Source organism: Neovison vison, chromosome 1, assembly GCF_020171115.1.
Source record: "Neovison vison isolate M4711 chromosome 1, ASM_NN_V1, whole genome shotgun sequence".
NCBI classification, from domain to species: domain Eukaryota; kingdom Metazoa; phylum Chordata; class Mammalia; order Carnivora; family Mustelidae; genus Neogale; species Neogale vison.
In genome coordinates, this window is record NC_058091.1 from 30380698 (window position 1) to 30405416 (window position 24719).

At 33.6% G+C, this 24719-nt stretch overlaps 1 protein-coding gene across 1 annotated transcript in view; it reads left to right on the top strand.

Moving 5' to 3' along the window:
• The window catches only part of ASCC3 (activating signal cointegrator 1 complex subunit 3), a 343681-nt gene that overhangs the window by 5859 nt on the left and 313103 nt on the right, over positions 1-24719 (top strand). The window contains exons 2-3 of the mRNA XM_044245000.1: positions 12369-12493; positions 14237-14387. Of these exons, the coding sequence (XP_044100935.1) occupies positions 12404-12493; positions 14237-14387 (241 nt within the window). The 5' untranslated portion in view covers positions 12369-12403. The remainder of the gene's footprint in view (positions 1-12368; positions 12494-14236; positions 14388-24719) is intronic.

Genomic DNA, 24719 nt, shown 5'->3' on the forward strand with positions numbered 1-24719 from the left:
AACTGATAAAAAGCACAGAAAACATGTCATTTGATAAGTGTCATGAAATAAAGTGAGTTGAATGCAAGAGAAGGATCAGGGAAGGGGGTGCTGTTCAGAGAAGCCTTCTCTGGTAAAGAGACATTTGAGCAAAGACCTGAGGAAATGAAGGAGCTACCCATGTGGCATGTTTGAGAAAAGTGTTCATATAGGGAGATCTGCTTGGTATAGTTATAGCACTAGAAGAAAGGGCAATATGGATGTCCCAGTACGAGCAAGGAGGAAAGTTAAAGGAGAAAGCCAAGTAAGAGAAAGCCAAGTTCTTTAAGCCTTTTGAAGTTTACTCAGAGGTATGGGAAACCTTTAAAGGTTTTTGAGCAGAGTAGAGCCACAAATGTTACCTGTTTGGGGGAAGAATTATTCTTGTTTGTGTGTGGAAACTATATTGTTAGTAAGGATGAAAACAGGGAGACTAGATAGGCAATTCTAATAATCTAGGGAAGAGAGAGTGACAGTCAGAAGTGGTCAGATTCTGAATATATTTTGAAGGTAGAATTGGGAGAATTTGCTGATGAGTAAAGCAGAACTCCAAGTTTATTTTTGGCCTTAGCAATAGTCAGAATGGAGTTGTGATTCATTAAAGGGAAGTAGACCACAGGAGATTTGCAGTGGGAGATCAATTTTGTTATTCTTAAGTTTGAGTTGACTATTAGACATGCAAGTGGAGATGTGAAAGAGGTAACGGGTATACAAATCTGGAATACAGATGAGATGTGCAGCATGGAGATAAGAATTTGGAATTAGTGTATAACTGATACTTAAAGCCTTGAGACTGAATGGAATCACCTAAGAAACAAGTGTAGCTAAAGGAGGGGTCTGAGGTCTGATCTTGGCGCACAGCAATGCTTAAAGGATAGGAGGATGAGGAGGAATCAACAGGAGAAAAAAGTGCCAGTGTTGGAGAAAAAAATGAGATACTGGTGTCATAGGTGCAAAGGGAAGCAACTGTTTCTAGAAGGACTAGGTCAAAAACTGACAGGAATTAAACAAGGACTGAGAAGTAATGTTGAATTTGGCAATGTTGAGGTTATTTGTGACACTGATAGCTCTTTTGATGAACAGTGGAGGTAAAAGCCTGACCAGAATGGAATTTTTATTGAAGAGAAGCTGAAAAAGTAAGATGTTAATTGAAGAGGGCTGTGGAGTCAGTAGGGGTTTTTAAACATGAGAGCCCTTATACCATATTTTTAGGCTTTGGAGATGATCCATTAGAGGAGAAAATATTACTAATAAAGAGAGAGGGGACAGTTTCATGTCAGCAATTTTATCATGTATCCCCACTGAGTAAATTTTTCTTGAATGAACTGGTGAAGGGATAGAAAGTGTTTTCACCAGATGCAATATATTTTTTATTGGTGCTGAATAAAAAGTGGGATAAAAAAACACTTTAACATCTTTGTCAGATGATTGTGAAAATTGATCAAGTTTTAGTCTTTCTTGGTTAGATTACCACCTTGAAGTTTACTTTTTCACCCCAGTGAGCTGGTGTTTCAAGGTGTGCTACTGTGATGGGCTTGTCTGATCTTTTACTTTGTGTTCATTTTTCCCCTTTAACCTTTTAAAAAGTTGGTACATATTTCAAAAATTTGGTGACCTATTATGAACTATTTCCTTAAAAGGCATTGAGGCACAATGTGTGTGGGAACATTAAACAAGCACCCAGATGCTCCATGTTCAGATGTTCAGTCTCTCATTAACCTGATAATTTTTAGGTAGTAGTTTCAGAACCAGTGATTTGCCATTCAGTTTGTTGCTTTAAAACTGCTCTCTCTCTTATTAGCCTCTGTATTTATTGAAACTTAATTAAAACTTTTAATTATGAAATATTTCAAGAATATGGGAGATTTCAGAAAATAATTTAACAAGATTTAAGAAGTTTTAATTTTTGCCATATTTGCTTCAGATCTTTCTCTTTTGAAAAATACTGCAATTTACAGGATGTAAACCAAGGCATAATGAGGGAGTTGATGGAAAGAAATGGGATTGATTGACTTGGTAAAGAGAAGGCTTAAAGTAGGATGACTGGTGTGTTCACCTATTTAGAAGTCACTAATGTGGGAAAGAGTGCATAAATTTGATGACTTAAGTACAAATAGCTCTTTTAAAGTATATTTATGATCGGAAAGCAACATCCAGTAATCAGTTATTTTATGGTCTATACTTATATGGAAATTTTTATAAAACATTGAAAAACATCATTGTTCAATCTATACAGATACCATTTTTATTAAGTCAACAGATATGATTTTCCTGGTATCTTCACTGCAAAAATTGTTAACCAACAATCTTTAGAGAAATGTCTGTATTATTATTTAAAAGTTTAAGGTTACTTGCTCTAATTTTTAAGACATTAGAGAAAGTTAATTTTAAAAATATGTTTGTAATGCTTTTTGAAACATGACGTTTCTTTCAGTAATTAGATTTTAAAAAGGTGAAGAGTATCATTTTCAAAACTTGTTTTTCCTCTCAATTGTAGAATATATAATTTATTGCTAAGAAAAGTGGCCTAGAAAGAATATAAAAGAATGACAACTAACAGTCCTGATCCTTTCAAACTTTTTTTTTTAGTTTAGGAAGCTGTGAGTAGCAGAGGATAAAGTCTCATAAGAAGATGATGGTTCGTCTCAGGACAAGACACAGAAAAGACATTCTGGTGGACCTTTATTTGTCAGGGCATATTTCTGACTGATATCACAGAAAGCAAAAGAAAGCACTCTTTTTTTTTTTTTTTAATCAATAGTTAAGTTTTCATAATATTAAACCAGTTCACACATGAATGTTAAATAATGGCCATGTCAATACATTTTTTTCAGAAATAATAAATAAAGCATATATATTAAATGCAGTGTAGTAACATAACAGAATTTTTAACTCTCCATGTATTTGTACATAGGGAGGCATTCATAATGTCTAGTGAGTAGTAATTTAGTTTTCTGTTTTTTATTTTTTGTTTACCACATAAATTCATTGGAGTCCTCATTTTAATGTTTCTCTCTACTTGAGAAAAAGGGGTAGCGAGTGTGTGCCAACTTCTTTTATATAATGTCAGTGTTAGGGCTATTTAAGAATTTCCTCTGCTATGCACAAAACAATAAGAAGTAAAGATTAAGGTCATCATACCCTTTGATAATTTTTTTTTTTTTTTTTTTGATTAAGAGTGGATAATCCTGTTTGTTTGGGTGTAAAATTTGAGTCAGAATTCCTAAAGGAGCTCATATTCAGGAAGGTAGTGGTGCTCCATAAAGTTGTAATACAGAAGAACCAGTGTAAGGTCAGGAACACTCTTTCTCTCTGAATAGCTAAGGCTTGAGAATCATTAGAGTTTTGGTTTGGTGAATTCAGGTTTTATTAAGGAACAGATAGACATTTTTTGGGTCTTCCAGAAGCCCATAGGTTGGGGTAGAATTAGAATTCTGCCTTTCTCAGATAACCTGGCCCAGGACTTTTCTTCAACTGGACTAGTGTGAAGAGAGTTAAGATAGACACTCCTAGTACGTTGTGTATCTGTTCCATGTGTTCTCTAGGAGTAATAAGTGAACTTGTTTGGGGTTTGTGAAATACTTTCTGACTACGCTTCTTGTTCTTAACTGGAGCTGATATAATTTTTTAGATACTTGTTTTTCCAAGGGCATTTAAAGAAAAGAGTTCTTTATCCTTAAAAAGTAAAATTAATATAATTATGGGGGTCTTTTATAATATGAAAACTTTGGTTTAGAGTTATGAGCCTAATTAGGTCTATTCTTCCTAGAGCGGGAAACCTAGGTTTAATATAAGTAAATAGTTGGGGGAAGTAAATTAAAGAGTATGAACCTTATATAAATTTCATTTTTAATAAACCATTAGATATGTTATTTATATAAAAAGTGTATATTTATGTATTATTTATATTACCCTTGCTTTCTGTGTTGTTGAGGCTCCAAATGTGTTTTCTAATTTGACTGGAAACTGTTGAAGAGCAGTTGCTTCTTGCTTAGGAATGAGTTAGGATATTAAGTGAACTTCTTGGGTGGAAATTATGAATAGTTAAAAATTGCCCTTGAAAATCCTTCAGCTGGACACAAGTTTGTCAAAACACACTGTCTTAGTATGTTGTATGCAGTTGTGTCTTTTTTCCAGACTTGGAAAATGATCAGTTTCTTCAAATGAACCAGGTCAAAAGTTGGCTTGTGTTTAATGGCCATGATGTGTGTGTATATATATATTTAAAAGATTTTATTTATTTATTTTGAGAGAGTGAGAGAGTGTGCGGAAGCAGCGGGGGACAGAGGGAGAGAATCTTAAGCAAACTCTAAGCCGAGTGTGGAGCCAGAGGCCAGGCTTGATCTCACAAAAATCAGGAGTCCAAAACTCAACCTACTGTGCCACCCAGATGCCCTATTTTTTTTTTTTTTAAGGGAACATAGTTTTAAACATTGCAGTGCAGCAGGATGCTCACAGTTTGAGATGCATATAGTGATTCACACATGAAGGGAGCATGATAGTTTTATTGCTCATCTTCCATTCACTCTGGAGCAAGTAGTCAGTTATTAAATAGTGGCAGAAACTCCAGTATTACTGTTTCTGTCTGTCTATAACTTTATTTGGCTGATTCAAATAGGTAAATGTGCCTCTGATATGACTCTACTGTATTAACTAACTGATGGCAGTAATGTACAAGGTCGGAATAAAAGGCAAAAATCTTCTTTAGAATTCTAAAGAATTTATTCTTTAGAAATTACCCCCCTTTGAAATGGCATACTAGAGGATTATATATGTAATGTGTCTATGAAGGCTGGTGTTTTCTAAATTCAAATCTTGATTTAATTAACTCTTTTACAACTTACTTTTTAGAAGTAAAATATAAATATTCCAGTTTATTTTTCAAGATCTGGTTTGTTGGCATATAATTCTATTTTAAGTATTGAAATCTTAAATTCTAATTTTACTCCTTTCACAGCCTACTCCCGTTAGTCCAGTGTTTTTATCCCTCGCCTACATTATATTACTTTGACTTTTCCTGCCAGTAATTTTCTACTATCCATGATTGCCAAGAGTTAATTGGTGACTTTACATTCGTTAGGAAATATAGTGTGGCTGTTATTTGTTTATAATGAAAAATACAGTAACTATATTTTCCTAAAGTTAGGTCAAGCAGTCAGACCCCTTTTAGAAAAACTTGCTATGTGGTATTTCAGAATAATGTGTACTAGAATTCTAGTCCACTGGTTGTTGGTCAATATCATTTCACAAAGGGAAACATATTCCATTCAGATTTTTTTCTTCCCTAAATTGAATGTTTAAAAGGACCATTAAGTACTTCAAGACCTTTTCTTTTTTATCTGTACTTATATCCAATCAACATTCTGAAGATTCATTCAGATAATCACAGGTGGCTACTGCTGGCCAATAAAAATAGTCTTTTGGGTTTTAGTCTTTTATGAATTATATGCTAAGGTGTTAAATTTATTATTAAAAGATTTTTTCATTTATTCATTTACCATTTAGTAGGTCATACTAAATATGTAATAAAAATTACTGAGGTAACTGCTACATAGGATAGCTACATTATCTTAAAATGTATTAATTGTAGTCTTATAAACCAGAAATTTTCACCATGAACATTATGATGTATCTTTTTTTTTTTTTTTTTTTAAGATTCCATTCATTCTTTTGACAGAGAGAAAGTGCAAAAGGGGAGCAGCAGGCAGAGGGAGAGTGGGAAGCAGGCCCTCTGCAAAGCAGATAGCAGGATGTGGGACTGCATCCCAGGACACCAGAATCATGACCTGAGCCAAAGGCAGACACTTAACGCTCTAAGCCATGCAGGGCCCCATGATGTGTCTTTAAGACCTCCAACTTGAACATCATTTCCTTTGGTTTGGACCTCAAATCAGAGCTTGGTCTCATCATTTAGACTCCACTGTCTTACTTGCTATGTTATAAAACCTCAGTACTGGATCATACCAATCTTTGTTCTTTTGCCAGATTGTTGCCACGCTAAATTTGTGTTTTCCCAGTAAAAACTGAGTATTCAATGCTACCTGAAAAAATTTTTACTGGTTTCTTAATCAGTTTCCTAAATTATCGTTGGTGGTGAAATCAGACTTTTGCTTCTGTCTTCAAAAATTATTTTCTCGTTGTCTTTTGAATTGTTTTAGCAGATCTCAAAGATTTTGGTAGAAATTCCCTTTCACTACCTTTTTCTCTCCCTGTTCAATGCTTCACCATGTTACAATTGTATCTGTACCTCCAGGCATCCATCCCTCCCTGCTCTTCTTCTAGCAGTCTTATCTCTACCTCATGCTTTTATTCTCATTCACTCCTATGAGTGAATAGGAGTGACTATTAGGACTAAGGGAGTAGTCCCTTAGTCATAATGTTCTGATTATTCAGTGTGTCCCTCTCTCTCTACTGTTTCCCTCTCTCTCTACTCCCTTTCTTCTCCCCTGATTATTGAATTGTGCTCAGCTCTCTCCTATATTTTGAAAAACTGTTGACCCAATGTATTTTACTATTTCTTGCCTTTCTCCTCTTCTCTGCCAGATTCCTTGAAAAAATAGCTTGTACCCATTTTATTTCCTTATTTTCTCCCTTTCATTTATTCTTCAACCCACCGAAATTTGCTTTCTCCCCCAGTTTTTTTTTCAAGTATGTGTGCTAAACTCACCTAAGACCCAGGAGTGGCCAAATACTGTGAACTCTGCAACAGCAGTTGTAACATTCTGTTCTCTTGTGGTAACACTTTCTTCATATTATAACTGCTGTTTCTTGGCCCTTGACTCTATTCTTGGCCCTCTACTGTCTACTCTGAAGAGGTTTTTAGGAGTTCATGTGGATGGGTTTCATGGTATTCATGTGGCTTCTGAAATGAATTATAAAATATTTATATATGTGTATGTCTGTTTCCTTCGGGAGAAAGTCCACAGGTTTATTTATATTTGACTTAAAGCAGTGTATTCACTCATGGTTTTAACTGCCCTGAAGTCATAACTCTAAATTCTCTATTTCTAGCCCAGACCTTTGATAAGGAATCCAAAACTGGTGTTTATCTTACTTGATGGCACATGATCAAAACTTTCCAAAGCAGAATTATTCAGTCATCTTTCCTCTTCCTGTATGGCATCTATTACATATATATGCCACTATTCTGCCTCTCCTGAATAACAAATTTGGGTGTCCTTCTCCTTTCCCCTTCATCTTCACAGCATATCCTACCCATTCTCTCTCTTTTCAATTGTAAGTATCTCAAATTCATCTTCTCTGCTTTTTCTTGCCTTAATTCCACCCTCTTTATCTTACATCTGGTTTACTGTAATAAATAACTTTACAACTGATTTGCTGGTCTCCAGTTTGACCCACATTTAATCTGTTCACCAAACTTAAATCTGAGTAATTTTTCTATGGTATGTTAATTTTTTTCAGTGACTCGGGTTGTCAGGATAAAAAGTGTTTAAATTGAAACATGGTGTTGAGTCTCTGCTCACATCTTTATTCTTATTACATGAGTCTCCAAATGTACATTATTTAGTTTTCTCCTTCATGCCCTTACCTTTTCTTCTCTACTAAGCATTCATTCAAGCCCTGTAAATCTCAACTTCAGTCCTTATCTACCTTCCTCCCATTCTCTTAGATGTTCCACCTCTGTCTTCCTACAGTTATAGCTGCATAATTATTGTAACTCTTCTTAACCATACTGTAAGCTTGTTATTCAGAGTAAGTGTGGTCATAACTCCAATTTTTTTTAAATCTTTTAGAGCCTCACAATGTGTCTAATGTATAACTGGTCATATATAGATATTTGCTAATTAAATAAATAACCAAGATGTAAAATTTGTTTCTCATTTTGACTTTTGTGCATTTAGGTATCCTTAAGTTTAGTAATCTTTTTTACTGGTAAAAACTACAGTGAGTTTTGAAGAACAGAATTCTGTAAATCTTATTTATACCCAGTATCTAAAACTGTTCTTTGTAAATCAAAGAAACTCAACTATTTGTCAATAAATGATTTAGAGGTGATCATGAACAAATGAGCTATTACATTTTTGAAGTGTTAGTGTTCAACCTGAGGAAGAAAACAGAAAACAAATCAGAAAATCAAGTAGTATGGGTTACTTAGTTTTCTTGACAACTATAGTTCATATTGGTCATTTTGATGAGACCTTAGGGAGTTTTAAAGTTTCCTATTAGATGTGACAACATCTAACATCTAATGTAGATCGTGACAACAGTGCGCCTCATTAGCAGGCCATGCTGTTAGATCTCTTCTTAGAGACTGGGCGTATTATCTGGTTTGTTAGGGTTTGTTAGGCTTGTGAATTAGACTTCATCCATCTTTATTCTCATGCCCTACTGTTTTTAGAGAAGAACAGGGGATTCAGGAGATTATAGTGGGTTATGTCAAAATGATGGAAGTAGTGGTTCCAAATACCCGTTTTATTCATAAAACATAACTGAGACAGAGTATTCCATGTAGCGGAATATTCTATGTAGTGTATGTCTCTTGTTATGATGTTGCGTTTTGAAAATACTAATTTATGTGGTAAAAGGCACATTCTGAGGCAGATTATATTCAGTTTTCTGTCAAGATCTTTAAACTTCTGGGTTAATGTCAATCATTATGAATAGAATGCCTATCTTGATAGTCTCTTAATCTGGACAGAGAATTTAAACCTCAGTGCCCAAAGACATTGTTGTGACCCTTACTTCTCCACATGGAAAATAGTAACTATATGTTCCATCCTTGGGAGTATTGAGAAAAAAGTCACTCAAGTCACTTTCAGTTAAGACTTGATTCTCTCACAGACCATGGTTGAGAAAGGCTCCTAGAAAACAGGTTGTGCACTTAAAATTAAGCTCAGGTCACTAAATTCTTAGTAGGTGGAAACTCCTTGATCCCTGTTGATTTGAGACAAAATTGAATGTGATTTAAGAATGAAAGATAATAAAAAAAAAAAGAAGAATGAAAGATAATATCTCTAAAACAATTGTTTTCAAAGTGTGGTCCTTGACCTGAACTTGTTGGAAATGTAAAATTCTTATGCCTCATCTCAATGCCATTTAATCTACTGAGTCAAAATTGGGGATGAGAAGTAGAGGCAGGGGCTTATTAGTTTTAGCTGGGTAACTGATACATACTAAGATTTGAGAATCCGTTCTGTGCTATTTACCCCTGCTTTCATTTCTTCTTCCATATGCTCCAGACAGTATTTACCCAGTATTAGAAAAATCCAGATGTGATTCCATGAGTCATTTTGTTTTCAGAAATACTCTCCTAAATTCACTCCCAATGAGTAGTTGAAATTTAAAGTCAGCTAGGTAGGGTGTTTATTTGCAAATTAGGTCATTTTACTTTTCTGATTAAAATTCTTCGGTGTGATATAGGGCATCCAAATCTTATCTCCCCCCCAGACATTTTCATACCATTTTCTTATTGATTTGGAATGCAATCATTTGTGTTTTTTTTTTTTTTTTTTTACTTTATTTTTGTTGTTTCTGATTTCTAGTCTATTGTATTTTGCTCAGAAAATAGAATCTGTATCAGGAGTCAGCAAACTAATTTGGTCCCTCAGAGCCCAATAATAGTTTTATACTTTTGAAGTGTTGTTTAAAACAAAAGCAAAAACACATCCCAAAATATGTGACAAAGTCTGCCTGTGGTCTCCCATATCTAACATATTTATTCTCTCTTTCCCCAGAAAAAGTTTGTTGACCCTGTTCTGTGTGGTACTTATTCTTTGAAATTTGTTGAAATTTGCTTTATGGCCTAGACTACTTCATTAAACATGTACTCGTGAAGAGTATATATTTTCTCATCATTAGGTATAGATTTCTGTATATGTTCATTAAATTAAACTTACTGGTTTCACTGCTCAAGTCCCCTATATAACTTTACTGAATTTTTTAGGGCGTTGGTTTGACCTCTCAATAGTGAAATATTGAACTTTCACTTTGATGTTGCACTTGTGACTTTTTCTGGTGTTCTGTTTGAATTTATTTTGAGGCTCTTTCATCAGGGCATGCAAATTGAAAATTTTTATATTTTCTTAGTGAAATGTAATTTTTATTATTATGTAGGGAGGATTTTTTTAATCCTTTATAATACCTTTTGTTTTAAAGTCTGTTTTGTCTGATTTGATAAATTTTGGTAAAGCCACCAGCTACTTTTGGTTATAACTTACAGGAAGATCTTATTCAATCCAAGCTTCTTTGTCTTATGTTTTAGGTGTAACTCTGATGTTCACTTGTGTGCCATTTAGTAATTCTGTTGATCTTTTGCATGTTAAGTTTAATTATTGTGAATATTCATATATTTGGACTTCTTCCTCTTCGTCTCTCTTAATCTCTAATTTGTTTATTTATGACAGCATACTGGGTTACTTCTTCAGATCTTTATTTCAGGTCACTAGTTTTCTCCTATTCTTTCACCCTTACTGATTGTTTTTAAATTTAATAAATATATTTATTTCTAAAAGTCATATTTTCAAATTTGCCAGGTCATTTTTTATTATTATTCGTTGTTAAATTCTCTCTTATTTTGTTAAACATTTCAGTTATTTTGTTTATAATTATTCTAATATAGGACTCAGAGATTTTTTTTAAGTATTAAGCTTTGTAATAACTTTCAAGGATATAAACAATAAAGAAGAAGAGCAGAATCAGGTCATGGTCTGAAATATTCTATATGGTCCCCCTGGTTCTTTTCCTTCCCACATTGAACATATGTTCTTTGACCCAAAATAATCAATGAGTTCTCTTAATTGAGGTTTGTGGAACATTTCACACTGTAGGAAGTTTCTGGACTATAAAACATCTTTATTTCAGACTCTGGAGTGGGATTTCATAAGCTCTGCATTATTTACATTTTGGACTGGATAATTCTTTGTTGTGGGGAGACTGGCCTGTGCATTGTAGGATGTTGAGCAGCATCACTGGCCTCTCTGACAGAAGCTAGTCATACTCCCCACTCTCCAGTTGTGATAACTTGTGATAACTCAGAATGTCGCCAGATATTGCCGACTGTCCTATGTGAGGCAGAATCATCCCTGAGAACTGTCCTAGAGACTTAAATACCTTTTGTGACATTCTGCAGGGAGCCATGCATGCCTTATGAACCTATAGATTATAGTTTTGTTATAATAAGCAATCTTAACCCAGGATGACCCTCCAACAGTGTTTCATAGATAAAGACTCCCCTCATAGTCAGTATTATTAGTCTGTTTGCAGAAGGTTTAGTTGTTTAGTTGTCAGCATATAAACAGGGAGATCAGATCATCTGACTTCTTTATTTTCCTGGGAGTGCTCTCCTTCCCCAGCTGCTTTAATTTTTTCCTTCTGTTCTTCAGTCTCTCTGTTACCATTATCTCCCTTTCTCCCATTTTTTTTCTTTTACTATTTTACAGATAATTACCGAGTACACAGAGTATTCCCAGACTATTCCATTTGTTAGGACAGACCAGTAAATAAAGGTCTTTTTTTGGTTAAGAAGCAAGACAACAAGTAAACAAATAGGAGAAGGTCATATTAATTAGTATAAGGAGAATTGAAATTCTGTGCTTTGAGAGATAGGAAGTCGATAGCTATTCTTTCTTAGATTGAATAGTCAAGAAAGTCCCATCTCAGAAGGTGTCTTGTGTCAAGGAGTCTGTTAAATGAACATCAGAAGAGAATTTCAAACAGAGGGAACCATTAATGCAAATGCATTTAGATAGAAACATGCTTGATACTTCAAGAAAAGAAAAAGCCAGTGAGACTGTGAAAGCAAGGAATAATGTGAGATGAAATCAGTGAGCATAAAACAAAATTGAAGAAAAGATGGGAAAATGCTTTCCTATCTTTCAGTGTGACTGGCATTGGTTGTAGAGTATTGGAGTCCTTGGAAATCTGTAAAACTCATTTTGAAGGGATGTCGTGGTAGTACCCACAAACAGGTGTTTTTGTGTTTCTTTTTCCTTTAGCCATAGCCAGTGTAGTTATTAAAAAAACTTCTTGGGGGGGCGCCTGGGTGGCTCAGTGGGTAAAGCTGCTGCCTTCGGCTCGGGTCATGATCTCAGGGTCCTGGGATCGAGTCCCGCATCGGGCTCTCTGCTCAGCAGGGAGCCTGCTTCCCTCTCTCTCTCTCTCTCTGTCTGCCTCTCGGTCTACTTGTGATTTCTCTCTGTCAAAAAATAAATAAAATCTTTAAAAAAAAAAAAAAACTTCTTGGGTTAAAAATGTTTCAGGAGAACTTTTCAGCATTGCGTTTTAACTAATTGGTTTTTCTTTTCTCTTGTACAGGTCAATTTGTTGACTTTGATTACTTCTCCATCTTCCTCCCAACAAATAAATACCATTTTGTTTTGTTTCAATTTCAGGTTTCTCCTTGTATGGATCACTGATTGAATAATAGATGGCTTTACCACGTCTCACAGGAGCTTTGCGCTCCTTTTCAAATGTCACCAAGCAAGATAATTATAATGAAGAAGTGGCTGACTTAAAGGTAAACTTTTCAGATGAAAAACATTATCTAAATGTACAATGTGAGCAGATAATTGACACTCTTTTTCTCAGGTCTTTGTACTTAAAATGGTAAGTTTTATTTTGTTTGGTGTGATACCAAGAAGGGGAATGGGTAATGATGTTTCCTATGAGCATACTTATCTTAAGCACTTAGGACTGTATGTCAAAGAGAATAATCAGAACCATGATAGTAAATTCTTTGTTAACTTTTGTTGCTAAGATATCTGCCACAGTTAGTTTTATAATTTAATCCAGTCATTTAACTCTGGAACATCTGAGTAAGTTTATGGGTCTCTGGTAAAACTTTTATCAAATGGACAGAAATAATGTCTTTACCATAACATGGAAAATATGAATATTAATGTCTTAAAATCAGTGGCTTATCTCATAATTGACTTCTGTCTGGTCCTTATAATGACTTGTGGACTTTATAGGCCTGAAAGTGTATTAAATGTATTTATGAACATGTGAGCTATATAATATATATATGAAGGAATTGACCCTGTGTTGTTTAAAAAAAAAAAAAATAGTTATTTTGATGACTCTTTGACTCTGTTGTAGAATATTAATATTGTTTTCTAATAGGTTGGAATTTTATTATTCAGAGTCCTTAGGCCGTTTTTAGAATTAATGTCTTCATTTGAAGATTGATAGTAGGAAGAGATTTGTTTGCAGTCTTTAGATAGAGTTTTCATCTAACAGTGATACAGTTTTGCTACAGAAAACAGTTCGCATTCTTTATAGTGGGAGCTGGTTTGCATTTTCATGGCAATAAAAATAAAGGTATAGTCTATACAGTTAATTTATATTACTATCTTAAACTTGAATTGTTTTCTCTCATCTAACCAAAGCCCCTTTTAAAAGTTACTTTATATTAGAAATACAATAGGAGATTTTAAAATTTGGAAATATATACCATGTCATTTCATTTATTCTTACAGACTTTTAGATACTTCTTTTTTTCCTGAGGAAAGAAAGTGGCAGATCTAATGAGCTTTATTTTGTTATTTTCTATCTGCTTTTTTTTTTTAAGAAAGAGAGAGGGAGGAGGGGATGGGGGTAGGGCAGAAGGAGAGGAAGAAAAAGACTCTTAAACAGTGGTACCTGAATGGTGCAGTCTGTTAAGCATCCATCTCTTTGTTTCTACTCAGGTTGTGATCTCAGGGTCCTGGGATTGAGTGCCATGTTGGGCTCCACACCTATTTGACAGACAGAGATCACAAGTAGGCAGAGAGGCAAGCAGAGAGAGAGTTGGGGGGCAGGGGAGCAGGCTTCCCGCTGAACAGAGAGCCCAATGTGGGGCTCCATCCCAAGACCCTGGGATCATGACCTGAGCCGAAGGCAGAGGCTTAACACAGTGAGCCACTCAGGTGCCCCTTAATGTAACTTTTTATCTTGAGTTATAGCCAACAATATAAATGAGAGAATAGTAAGCACCCCAGGATGTTGGACTTTTTCCTTTGTTCCTTTTTCCTTTGCTGTATGAAAATAATTGCATAATGAAAATTCATTGTGATCAAAACTATAAAAAATAAAGTTTTTTTAAACAGACAAGATTTTTTTAAATCACACTTCAATAAAGCTCCTTCTGGGAGCTTAGTTACAAAGCAATTTTGAATTCTTGTGGGTGGTGCCATGTTGTGTAATGTAATGCAAAATATATGTGGTAAGTGATGGCTTTGAGGAGACCATTAACCAGTGTCACTGTATTATGCTGTTTCAGGTGAAGCGGTCTAAACTTCATGAACAAATTGTAGATTTGGATGTGATGTGGAAGAAGATAGTAAAATTTTTGAATGAAAATCTGGACAAGAGTGAAATGCAAAGTGTATATGAAGACTTAAATGATATATTGCAGGCTGCAAAACAGATAGGTATAGTTTTGTTTTGTTTTGTTCTGTTTTATTTTGTTCACTAGGGTTTGAAAATAGATTCCTTTTAAACTATATACTATATAGGGAAAGGCTCAAGTTTCCAGACAAGTATTTATAACTATAAAAGATAGTCTTAACCTATCTAGGGGCTCAGGATAGAGTCATGAAGTAGAATTAAATTAGTACTTATTATACAATTAATCATGGTTCATAAGAATTTAGAGTTTGAAAACCACTATTATGGTTGAAATAAGGAGAGAGTAAATGATAATTTTAATGTAGCTTGAAGGAACCTTAAAAGCCACGGGGATCAATTTCTTATAGAGGCCCGCCAGCACAGAGTGAGGGGCAGCACTAAAGCTAAATTTTGCTTCAGTTCCTTTTGCACACTAATATTCTCATCAATTGATTATATTTGAAAGAAATTATAATTAGAGTTTGTGATACCACATATTAATTTACTTTCCCGAAGTTAAAAACAAAACCAAAATAAAACAAGTAGTTTTTTGGTAAAACATCTGAGTTTGTTCATTGAGATTCATCCTCTTTCTAGACTCTGATAACTAAAAAAGCGTAGTTAACACTACTATAGATCTAAATTTTCCAGATTCAGGTTTGTACCCAAAAACTTCATGCTGATATTCAGGTCCTGTGAGATCTGGCCTCCACGTTTCTTCTGACCTCAAGTCATCCTTGTCCTCACCAGTTTGCTTCATGAGACACTGGCCTTTTCTCACATCCTCAATCCCAGTTAGTGCAGGTCTTTATACATGTTATTCCCTCTGTTGAGAATGTCCTTCTGTCCTACTCTTAGAGTGGGTAGATCCTTTCTTGTTATTTTGAACTTAGCCAAAAACTTTCTTCCGTAGTGAGGTCCTGACGGACCATCCAGTCTTGAGTTGTTACCCAGTCATGCTTTTGTCTTATAACCTCAGTAGCATTTTTCTCCTTAACGTGTATCATTATCTGATATTTTCCTTGTTTGTTTATTGCCTGTGTTTTGCTGCTAGGATGTAACTTTCATGAGGATAGGATCTTATTTTTTTTGTTCAATGCTTCAAGCTGGGTGCTTAGAATAGTGTTTGGCATGTTTCAAGCCCTAGGATTCACTTGATAAATAAATGAAAAAGTTTTCTCTGCTGATTTCTTGGTAGACGGAAAATTTAGATTCTTTGTCGTATGCTGGTTGGCAGTGCTCTTCCTTACACAAACTTTGGGAAGGGTTTTCCTATTATCTCTCATATACTTATTTATGATAAGCAAGTCTTTATATTTATTCTTCAAATATTTTGACTTTGATATATTATTTAATTATCATTGGTTTGTAATATAATATTTAAATTTAATGTCCTCATTGTTTTAAGTTGTGAAAGTACAAAGTGGATGTCATGTATACATTATCTTCTGAACTTCAAGTGCTTTATTAAGTAAGGGATTTTGTTTGTTTGTTTGTTTAAGTCTAGGGGAAATGAAGTGCACTTTGATGAGATTTGTGATAGCATTTGGCATAATATTTAAAAAATATAGAAGTAGTTAGATTCATTGGAAAATTGTAGTGCAAATGCAGTCTCCAGTTTACCAACATCAACTTGACTAGGATCTTAACCTTTCTGGACTTCACTGTTTTCATTTCTAAGATGTTGGGGCCATTGCAGGGATGGTTGTGATCTGACTAAAATACTTTTTCAAAAACTGTGGAAAGTGTCTATCTTCTTCTTTAGTTCAGTTTTAAAGATAACGCCAAATACTTAGCAAAAAAGTATTAAAATGTTGAGTTTATTCAGTCCCGTGACTAAATTATTTCTTTATTTAAATTACATGGAAATTAAGATTTTTTAAGAAATAAGGTACCCTTTGGACTTCTTCCCTGAAGTATCTCTGACAAGTCAGAAATCATTGCTTTAAGTATCAGTCATTAAATGTAATCCTAGGAGTTTTGCCTGTTGGCAAAACATCTGATTCATGCTCAGGGACTATTCTATTCATTGATGTTTTTAAGGATTGATTATTTTGAGATGTAATATCTCAAAAGAATATTTTCATGACAGAGAAACCTTAGGGTTGGATTTAGGGAGATGCTCTATCGTATCTACTTTTTAATCCTGTTTTAAGTTGAGTAATTATTAACTTTATTGATACTAATAGTTGCCTAGTAGTCAGCCATGCTTTCTGAATGACAGTAATGCTGATAATGGAAGTATAATTAAAATTAGCAGTTTTGGAAAAGTTAGTCACTTGGGAAAAATGTTTTTATGATTTCTTATATTGCTCTTTCACACAGCTAATTTGGTATAAAGAGGTAGAGCAAAAGAATAAAGAAAGAACAACAATCACTTACATTTTACTTGAATATATTAGTAGAAGGTACTTATTTAAGACCATGTATACTGACTAGTCATTATAATGGGTATTTTAAGCTGGTAAGGGACATCAGAGAACATTGTTCTATTCCTTTCACTTACTATGTAAATTAACAGAACCCATAAAGGTTAACTGAATCCCATGATTCATTCATGGTGAAGATAGGCTAGACCCAAATTCTGAAATAGAAACATGATGGAAATACTAGATTCTTTTCTCTTTTTGTAGTCAGATGTCATGTTCCATTGAGTCTGCTTTTCCCCATTCTTAAATTCACTCTTTCTGTCTTATTTACTTTAATTTAGACTTTTAACATGTTGTCTGATTACTATAGTAGCCTATTGCCTCAGCCTTCCTTTCCTATTTAACTTCTTCACTGTTACTAGACTGATCTTTGTAAAAACCAAAGCTCATTTTTTATTCCCATATTACTCTTAGACCAAATTCCTTAGAATGGACATAAGAAAAGCTTCTTTATGAATTGAAACAATTTACCTTTTCACTTCTTTGCCATTCTATCATATGTAATCTTTACTACTACTTATATGCAGTGTTTACTAACTTAATTTCTTTAACAGTGCCTACTGGTTTTTTCTGTCTTTTTGTATGTTAAAATAACTTTCGCCATTGTGTTCACCTGGTGAAATGCTTTTCATCCCTGAAAAAATGGCTTAGCTTTATTCATGTCATCTGTTACTCTTTTCTAATCTTAGTAGATGGTGTTCCATTAGACTATCATCTATTCCATACTTTATTATAATATGGAATACTAATACCTAATATGGTGCAATGGATATAGTAGATGTTCAATAATTAATAATTAAGTAATCTTTTGAGAACTCAACTAAAAGTTCTCTGTGATCTTTATTACTTCTGATGCTAACAGCTTTTTGTTATTGTTATTTTAAAGTATTTTTTTCCTCTCAGACTTACATTTAATTATTCCTGTACCTTTTTACAATTTTATTCTCCCCTCAAGATTATTTTAATAGTAAAACTTAGCTTTAGGGAGGAAACATTATAAATTATTTGAAAGTAGTATTCTTGGCCCTTAATTTTAGTTTATTTAAATACTCATTGTAGACATAGCAATCTCCTCCATGGATTTTAAAGGATATGCATAATCATATTAACCTATATTCTGTTGGCAATGAAACTTTGTCAGTATGTTTTATGTACTCTAAGTAGAAACGTCTTTGAAAATAAAGAGGTCAAGATTAGGGACGCTTGGGTGGCGCAGTTGGTTGGACGACTGCCTCCGGCTCAGGGCGTGATCCTGGAGTCCCGGGATCGAGTCCCACATCGGGCTCCCAGCTCCATGGGGAGTCTGCTTCGCTCTCTCTGACCTTCTCCTCGCTCATTCTCTCTCTCACTGTCTCTCTCTCTCAAATAAATAAAATAAAATCTAAAAAAAAAAAAAAAAAAAAAGAGGTCAAGATTAAAAAATTCATCATGTATTAAGCATGTGTATCTGTTACTTAATACTTATTTTGGGAAGCTGATAAGACCTCCACAGTGTAGATAGAAAAACTAGAGTGGGGGTCAAGAATGGAGGAAAGGTCAGTAGAAAGACCCTGAAGTTCCCTACTCTGCTCTGTAACTGAATCTCTCCCAGAGCCAGAACAGAATGATCTCATAATTTTATTCATATTATTTCACCATGCACAGACCTGTTTGTTTTGACTTCTCTGATTTATAACTCCTGCCTTATTTGGGTTTCAACGTTCTTATGCATTTTACCTTTAATAACTTCGCCTTTAAGAAAAGTATGAGTCAAAATGTAGGTTGGACAAAAGTGACTTGCAACAATGTGGCATAGGGAATTTGGTAATCCATTACATTTTATGAGTTGTAAAGAATAATAAGGTTTTACTACAAAAAGTGAGGAATTAAAACTGAGGGTAGAAATCAGTTTATGGAAAAGGCTTAAAAAGATATTAGGATCTGGAAATCCTGTCTATGGAAGACACACTACGCATTTAGAATAATAAAGGCCTGTTGTGTATTGGAAGTGGCAAGAAATTTTGCAGGAGTATTTGTGGAAAGTAGCTATCTTGAAAATTGCAGATTCCAAAAATGTTTGGAGTTCCATTTCCCTTAAATTGGCAGACAGGTTAATTTGGAACAACTCTCTGCTGAGAATAACTAGAAAAACTGTAAAATATTAAATTTGTTTAATTGCATCAGAGTCTACCAAAGCGATGAATTATGGGGCTGAAATCTGGAAGCAGACATAAACCCAGAAATGTGATCCTGGATTTTGGGCCACTTTTTCCTAGAGGTGACTGTTCATTCCAGAAGAGGAAGCTGGAAGAAGAGGAGAATGAGAAGAAGAGAAAAGTTTTTAACAGATTCAAAGGACTAAGATGACAAAAATGACTAAAATGGCCAAAAGTGGAAATAGAAAATCTGAATACTTGACTTAAAGAAACTGAATCTGTAATTAAAAACCTTCTCACGAAGAAATTTGTATGCCTTGATGGCTTTACTGGAGAATGTCATATAATGTCATTTGAAGAGGCATGAGGTTATTATTTGTAGATTAAAGAAGGTTACAGGCATATAATAATTCAATGTACTATCCTTGATTGAATTCTGAATTGGAAAAAAATAATAAAAATATTGGGGGGACCATTATGGTAGACATTTAAATATATACTCTGGATATCATGAGGTAATATTAGATCTCAAGTGAGTCAGTGGTTTAGTGGCCGTGTAAGTATATCCTGAATCTCAGGAGATGCATACTGCAGTGTTTATAGTGAAGTGTCTTGGAGACTGCAATATACTGTCAAATGGATCAATAAAAAATACATATGAAATGTGTGTATGAGAGGGAACACAAATCCACATGAATGCACAAAATGTTACTGGATTAATAGGGAAAAATAAGGTGATTCATGAAGGTTTGAAATCACATGATTAGTAGATAAAGAAAAAGCATTTTTTTTGAACATCTAAAATCAATTACGATAAAAATTCTTAGCCAACTAGGAATAGAACTTCCTTAATTTGACAAATAATATATTAAAAAAGCCTGCATCAAATATCATATGTTATGATGTAGTGTTGAAAAAGCTTTTCCCTTGAGGTAGGAAATTAGACAATGCCCTTCACCACTTCTTTTTCTCACTGTCCTGAAGGTCCTTGCTGAAAAGGCAAGAAAGTATAAAGATTCATTGAAACTCCCATTTTTCACATAACTATCTTTAGAATATGAATTTAGCAAGGTCAATATAAAAATCAATTTTATTTCTGCTTACCAGCAGCAAATTTAAAATGCTATTTACAAAAGCATTAAAAATCATCAAATATCTAGAAGTAAATTTAACAAAAGGTGAGAAAGATTTCCTCATTGAAGACTGAAATATTAGAGAAATTAAAGAAGACCTAAATAAATACAATAATATACAAAGGATTAGAAAACTCATTATTATAAGATACCATTTTTACCCATATTGACCGAGAGATTCATGCAATCCCAATCAGACTATCAGCGGGTTTGTGTTTGAGGACGTGCATTTGTGTGTGGAAATTGACAAGATAATCTGAAAATTATATGGAAATTCAAAGGCAAAGAGCAGCCAAGCCAGCCTTGAAAAATTAAGAGGGAACATTGATTCTACTGTATATTAAGACTTGTTATAAAGATAGTAAATTGTAAGTGAGATGTTGGTCTGAAGATAGATAAATAGATGAGTGGGGTGGCATAGAGTCTAGAAACTGACCTACGAATATTAGGGCTCTTCCTTTACCACGAAGGTCATCAAGTAGTGAAACATGGCTGTTTTTTCAGTGCATGATGCTGGGTCAGTTGTATATGCACATGAAAAAATTAAACCTGTACAAATAATTCTAAGCAGTCTATTAAATGAAACGTGAAGCTTGAGATAATAAATCCTTTAAAAGATAATAAAGAAGAATATCTTCATGATCTCCATATATGGAAAATTATTAAATAGTAAATAGCACTCATAAAGGAAATGACGGTAAATTGGACTACATGAAATTTATGAGATTTTTTATTCTTTGAGAGTAAAAAGACAAGTCACAGAATAGGAGAATATAGCTTCATATATAACCCAAAAGAGAGTTTGTATCTATATTAAATATGAACTCCTACAAATTAATAAGAAAAGGTAATCCTATATAAAAAGGAGCAAGAGCCTTAAATAAGCACTTTGCAGAAGACAATTGAATGTCCAGTAAACATAAAAAGGTGTCCAACCTTATTAGTAATCAAAGAGATGGCACTACATGCACATCAGAATGATTAAAATTTTAAAAAATGATATACCGGTTGTTGGTCAGGCTCAAGATTATGAAATAACAATTCTCATCCACTACTCATTGTGTTTTAAATTGGTATGACTGCTTTGAATAACTGTTTGATGGTATCTGCTGTGGTTGGACAATGTTACTTTAAGTCTTGGTATATATTATCCAGTAATGTGTACATAAATTTCCAATAAAAATGTCTGCACATGTATGCAAAAGACCAGTGCATGATTTGTAATAGTCTTAAAATGGAAACAGTCCAATTCACTATTAAATAATGGCATAGAAAAATATGATACGTAGACTACCTTTTAATAACAATGAACTATAACTACATGTGACATTGTAAATGGATCTTATAATGTTGAATGAAAGCAGCCAAACACAAAAGAACAGATAGGATAATGATTCTGTTTTTATGAAATTGAAAACTAGGCATGACTGATCTCTCACTCAGAAGTCAGGATATTGGCTATTTTTGAGGAAGCAGGTAATGATGGAGTAGATTTGGCAGTTTCTGGGGAGTTGATAATACTTGCTATCTAGAAGTAGCTATCCAGATTAATATTAAATAGGTGCACTCATTTTGTGATAATTCTTTGAGCTGTATGTGTACTGTATATGTTCTTGTTTTATTCAATAAAAAGTAAAAATTATGGCTTTTCCTATTATTTTTCTTAAAATATTTCAGACTGATAACATAATGAATGCCTGTGTATTCACAGGTCAGCTTAACACTCGGCTAGCTATCTTTCCTTCAGTATTTATTTTTTAAGTAATAAATTTTTTTTAAGATTTTTATTCGAAAGAGAGAGAGAACATGGGGGGGGCAGGGAGGGACAGAGGGAAAAGAGGAAAGAGACTCCCCACTGAATTCAGGAGCCCAATGTGGGGCTTGATCCCAGTACCCTGGGATCATGACCTAAGCTGTAGGCAGTTGCTTAATTAACTGAGCCACCCAAGTGCCCCTAAGAAATAAAATCTTAATGATATGGTCAGAACTCCTTATAGACCCTGCTCAGCCTCTGGTACTCAATATCATAAGTATAATAAATAAATTTGTATTATTCTCATGCTTATTTTTATTACATATATTTATACATTCATAAATATGCATTAGGAATGTATTCAGCTCAAATCTCAAGCCTGCTATGGTAACAAAGACCAAATGAGATTATATGTTTCATCTTACAAACTCCCTCTGTAGGATTCAGTAACTTGGTAATGTTAGGAACCAAGGCTGTGATGGCTTGGCTTTTTCTTCTGTTTGTTGCCTTTTGTTCACCACTTGCTCCACTTCTAGCCATCATATCTACGCAAGATGTTTCTTCTTTAATTTTCATTTCTGAATAAACCACCTTTTCATTTCTGAATAAACTCTACTTTCCGATAGTTTACTTTTAGATACATAGATGGATCCATTAAGTTAATACTTTGTTCGGAATATTCACAACTGTATTTATTCCATATATGCTTCTGTTTTGTTTTCATAAAATTATTTTCTTACAGTTTAGGATGATTTAAAGTTATCAGATAATAGACGTGGTATAAATACAATTCTTTCATTTACTAGCGAGTAGCTAATTAATATTACTAATCCTGTTTCCTCATTTATAACAGTGATGATAATTCTTATTTTGTATAGTTGTGGTGTGAAGCAGTACCAGAAGTCTGTAGAGTAAAACCTAGTAAATGGCTGTCAGTGAATGATTTTATTATAAACGATTCTATTATAAACTATTTGTTTATAAATAAATAAAGTTTTTTATTATTTTATTATAAACAAATAGTTTATAATAAAATCGTTTATAGTTTGTAATTTTTTTTTTTTTTAACCAATAGCCTTGGTAAACAAATAGTTCTGTACATAAGGTCAGGAACTGTGCTTGGGTGAGTCTGGAAGGAATTCATTAAGAAGAACACTGGTACAGATTTAGATTTTGTTTTTTAAATAGTTAGGATCAAAGTTGTTAAATTTATGTCTGTTTCATGGAGGTTTCTGGGAGAAATTACAAAGTAAAAGCTGAATAACTTAATGAAATCATACATGACTGAAGATGTATCAGCTGTATAAACAGGCAGTTCAGATTACTTGAGGATTTGGCAAAACAGTAAATTGAATGGACGTTATAGCAATGCAAGAGTTAGAAATAGGATCAGATCTTCACAGTTTAGTTTATCATTATATTATTCTTCATTACAAATGATTATAATTTCCTAAGCAATTTGCACTGCATTTCTTAGTAGAGGCATTCATAAGGTTGCAGTTGATTGTCCTGGCAGTATTAACAAGTATAACATTACTAAACATCTGATAAGTGGGGACAGAACTGAAGTATATATACTTTATATCATCCTTTTTTTAAGGTGTTTCTTTGGACATTAATAAATTTAAAATGCTAGGTCAATCTCAGTAAGCTATGTTATTTGTTCAAAGGTACAGTTTCTTTAGTGATGCTCAAAATGATGGTTTTATGTAGGAAGCTCTTATATAAAATTGACATTTTTATGTTAGCTGTTTCGTTGCTTGGGAAGTCAAGTTATAATTTGATGAAGGATTTAATAGTACTAGAAATAGCAATATAGTGGCTAGATGCTTGAAGCCTACACTGTAAGATGAGTATTCATATTTTGTACTGAATATACATAAAATTGAATGGCTGACTAAAAGATGGGGAAGTGCTTTGGACTATTTTTATTTAATCTCTTGTACTGCTCTTTTTCTCTACTAAGTATGTTTCTCTTTTTGTTTTCCTTTAATAATTTGCTCACCCTGAAGGCAATAATTTCTGTGTAAGTGCAGGAATAATTTCAATGTGTAAGCAACTCCTTTAAGTTACTATATTGAACATTTCTTGAATACTAAGCCTACTTAATGTGAGGTTTTGCTAAAGGTGCTTTGATACAGAGTTACACTCTGAAATAAATGCAGGTCATTAATTGCATAACTAGGCAATTTTAAGTTTAGGTGACGTAAATTGTTAAGTTCATCCCCCAACAAAGTCATATGGTAGATGCTGATCTCTGTTACATAAATTTGTTTGACAATTTGGTGATTATTGAAAGATGGTATAATGTAAAAAGAAAATACCTAATCCTGGCTCTTGTAGTCTTAGTATGTCATTTAATCTCAGTATATCTGACTTTCTCTGTAACATAAGAAAGATACTTGCACAATTTATTTTAGAAAATTTTAGGTACTATTCTTGTTAAGAAGCACACCAATGACACTGGAAGAAATATGTAAAGGGAAAGAAGTGTTTGGGGAACAGAATAGTGTGTATTTAAGCAGAATCCTTATTTTTTTTTTAATATATAATGCTGCCTGGAAAGTTTATTGCATAAGTATTTTACATATTTGCAAAAAATTATTGTAATTATCAGCTAAAAATCATTTAGCTAATGTCTGCAAATATAGCATAATAATACTTTTATCAAATGGAGTAAACTTCAGTTGACACTGATGCAGGGTTATAATAGAGTATTTGCAGATGCAGAACAAGTGTTTGGTAAAATGAACACTTAAAGTTTTGCAAAACATGAAAAAGTAAATTTGACTGCTTTGAACATTTCAGTATTAAAATATAAAAGATCTTGTGGAATATTTTCTACTGAACATTAAAGACATAACTGGACAGTTATGTCCAGGGAACTCATTTGTTGACAATTTGTAAATTGAATATTAACAGTTAA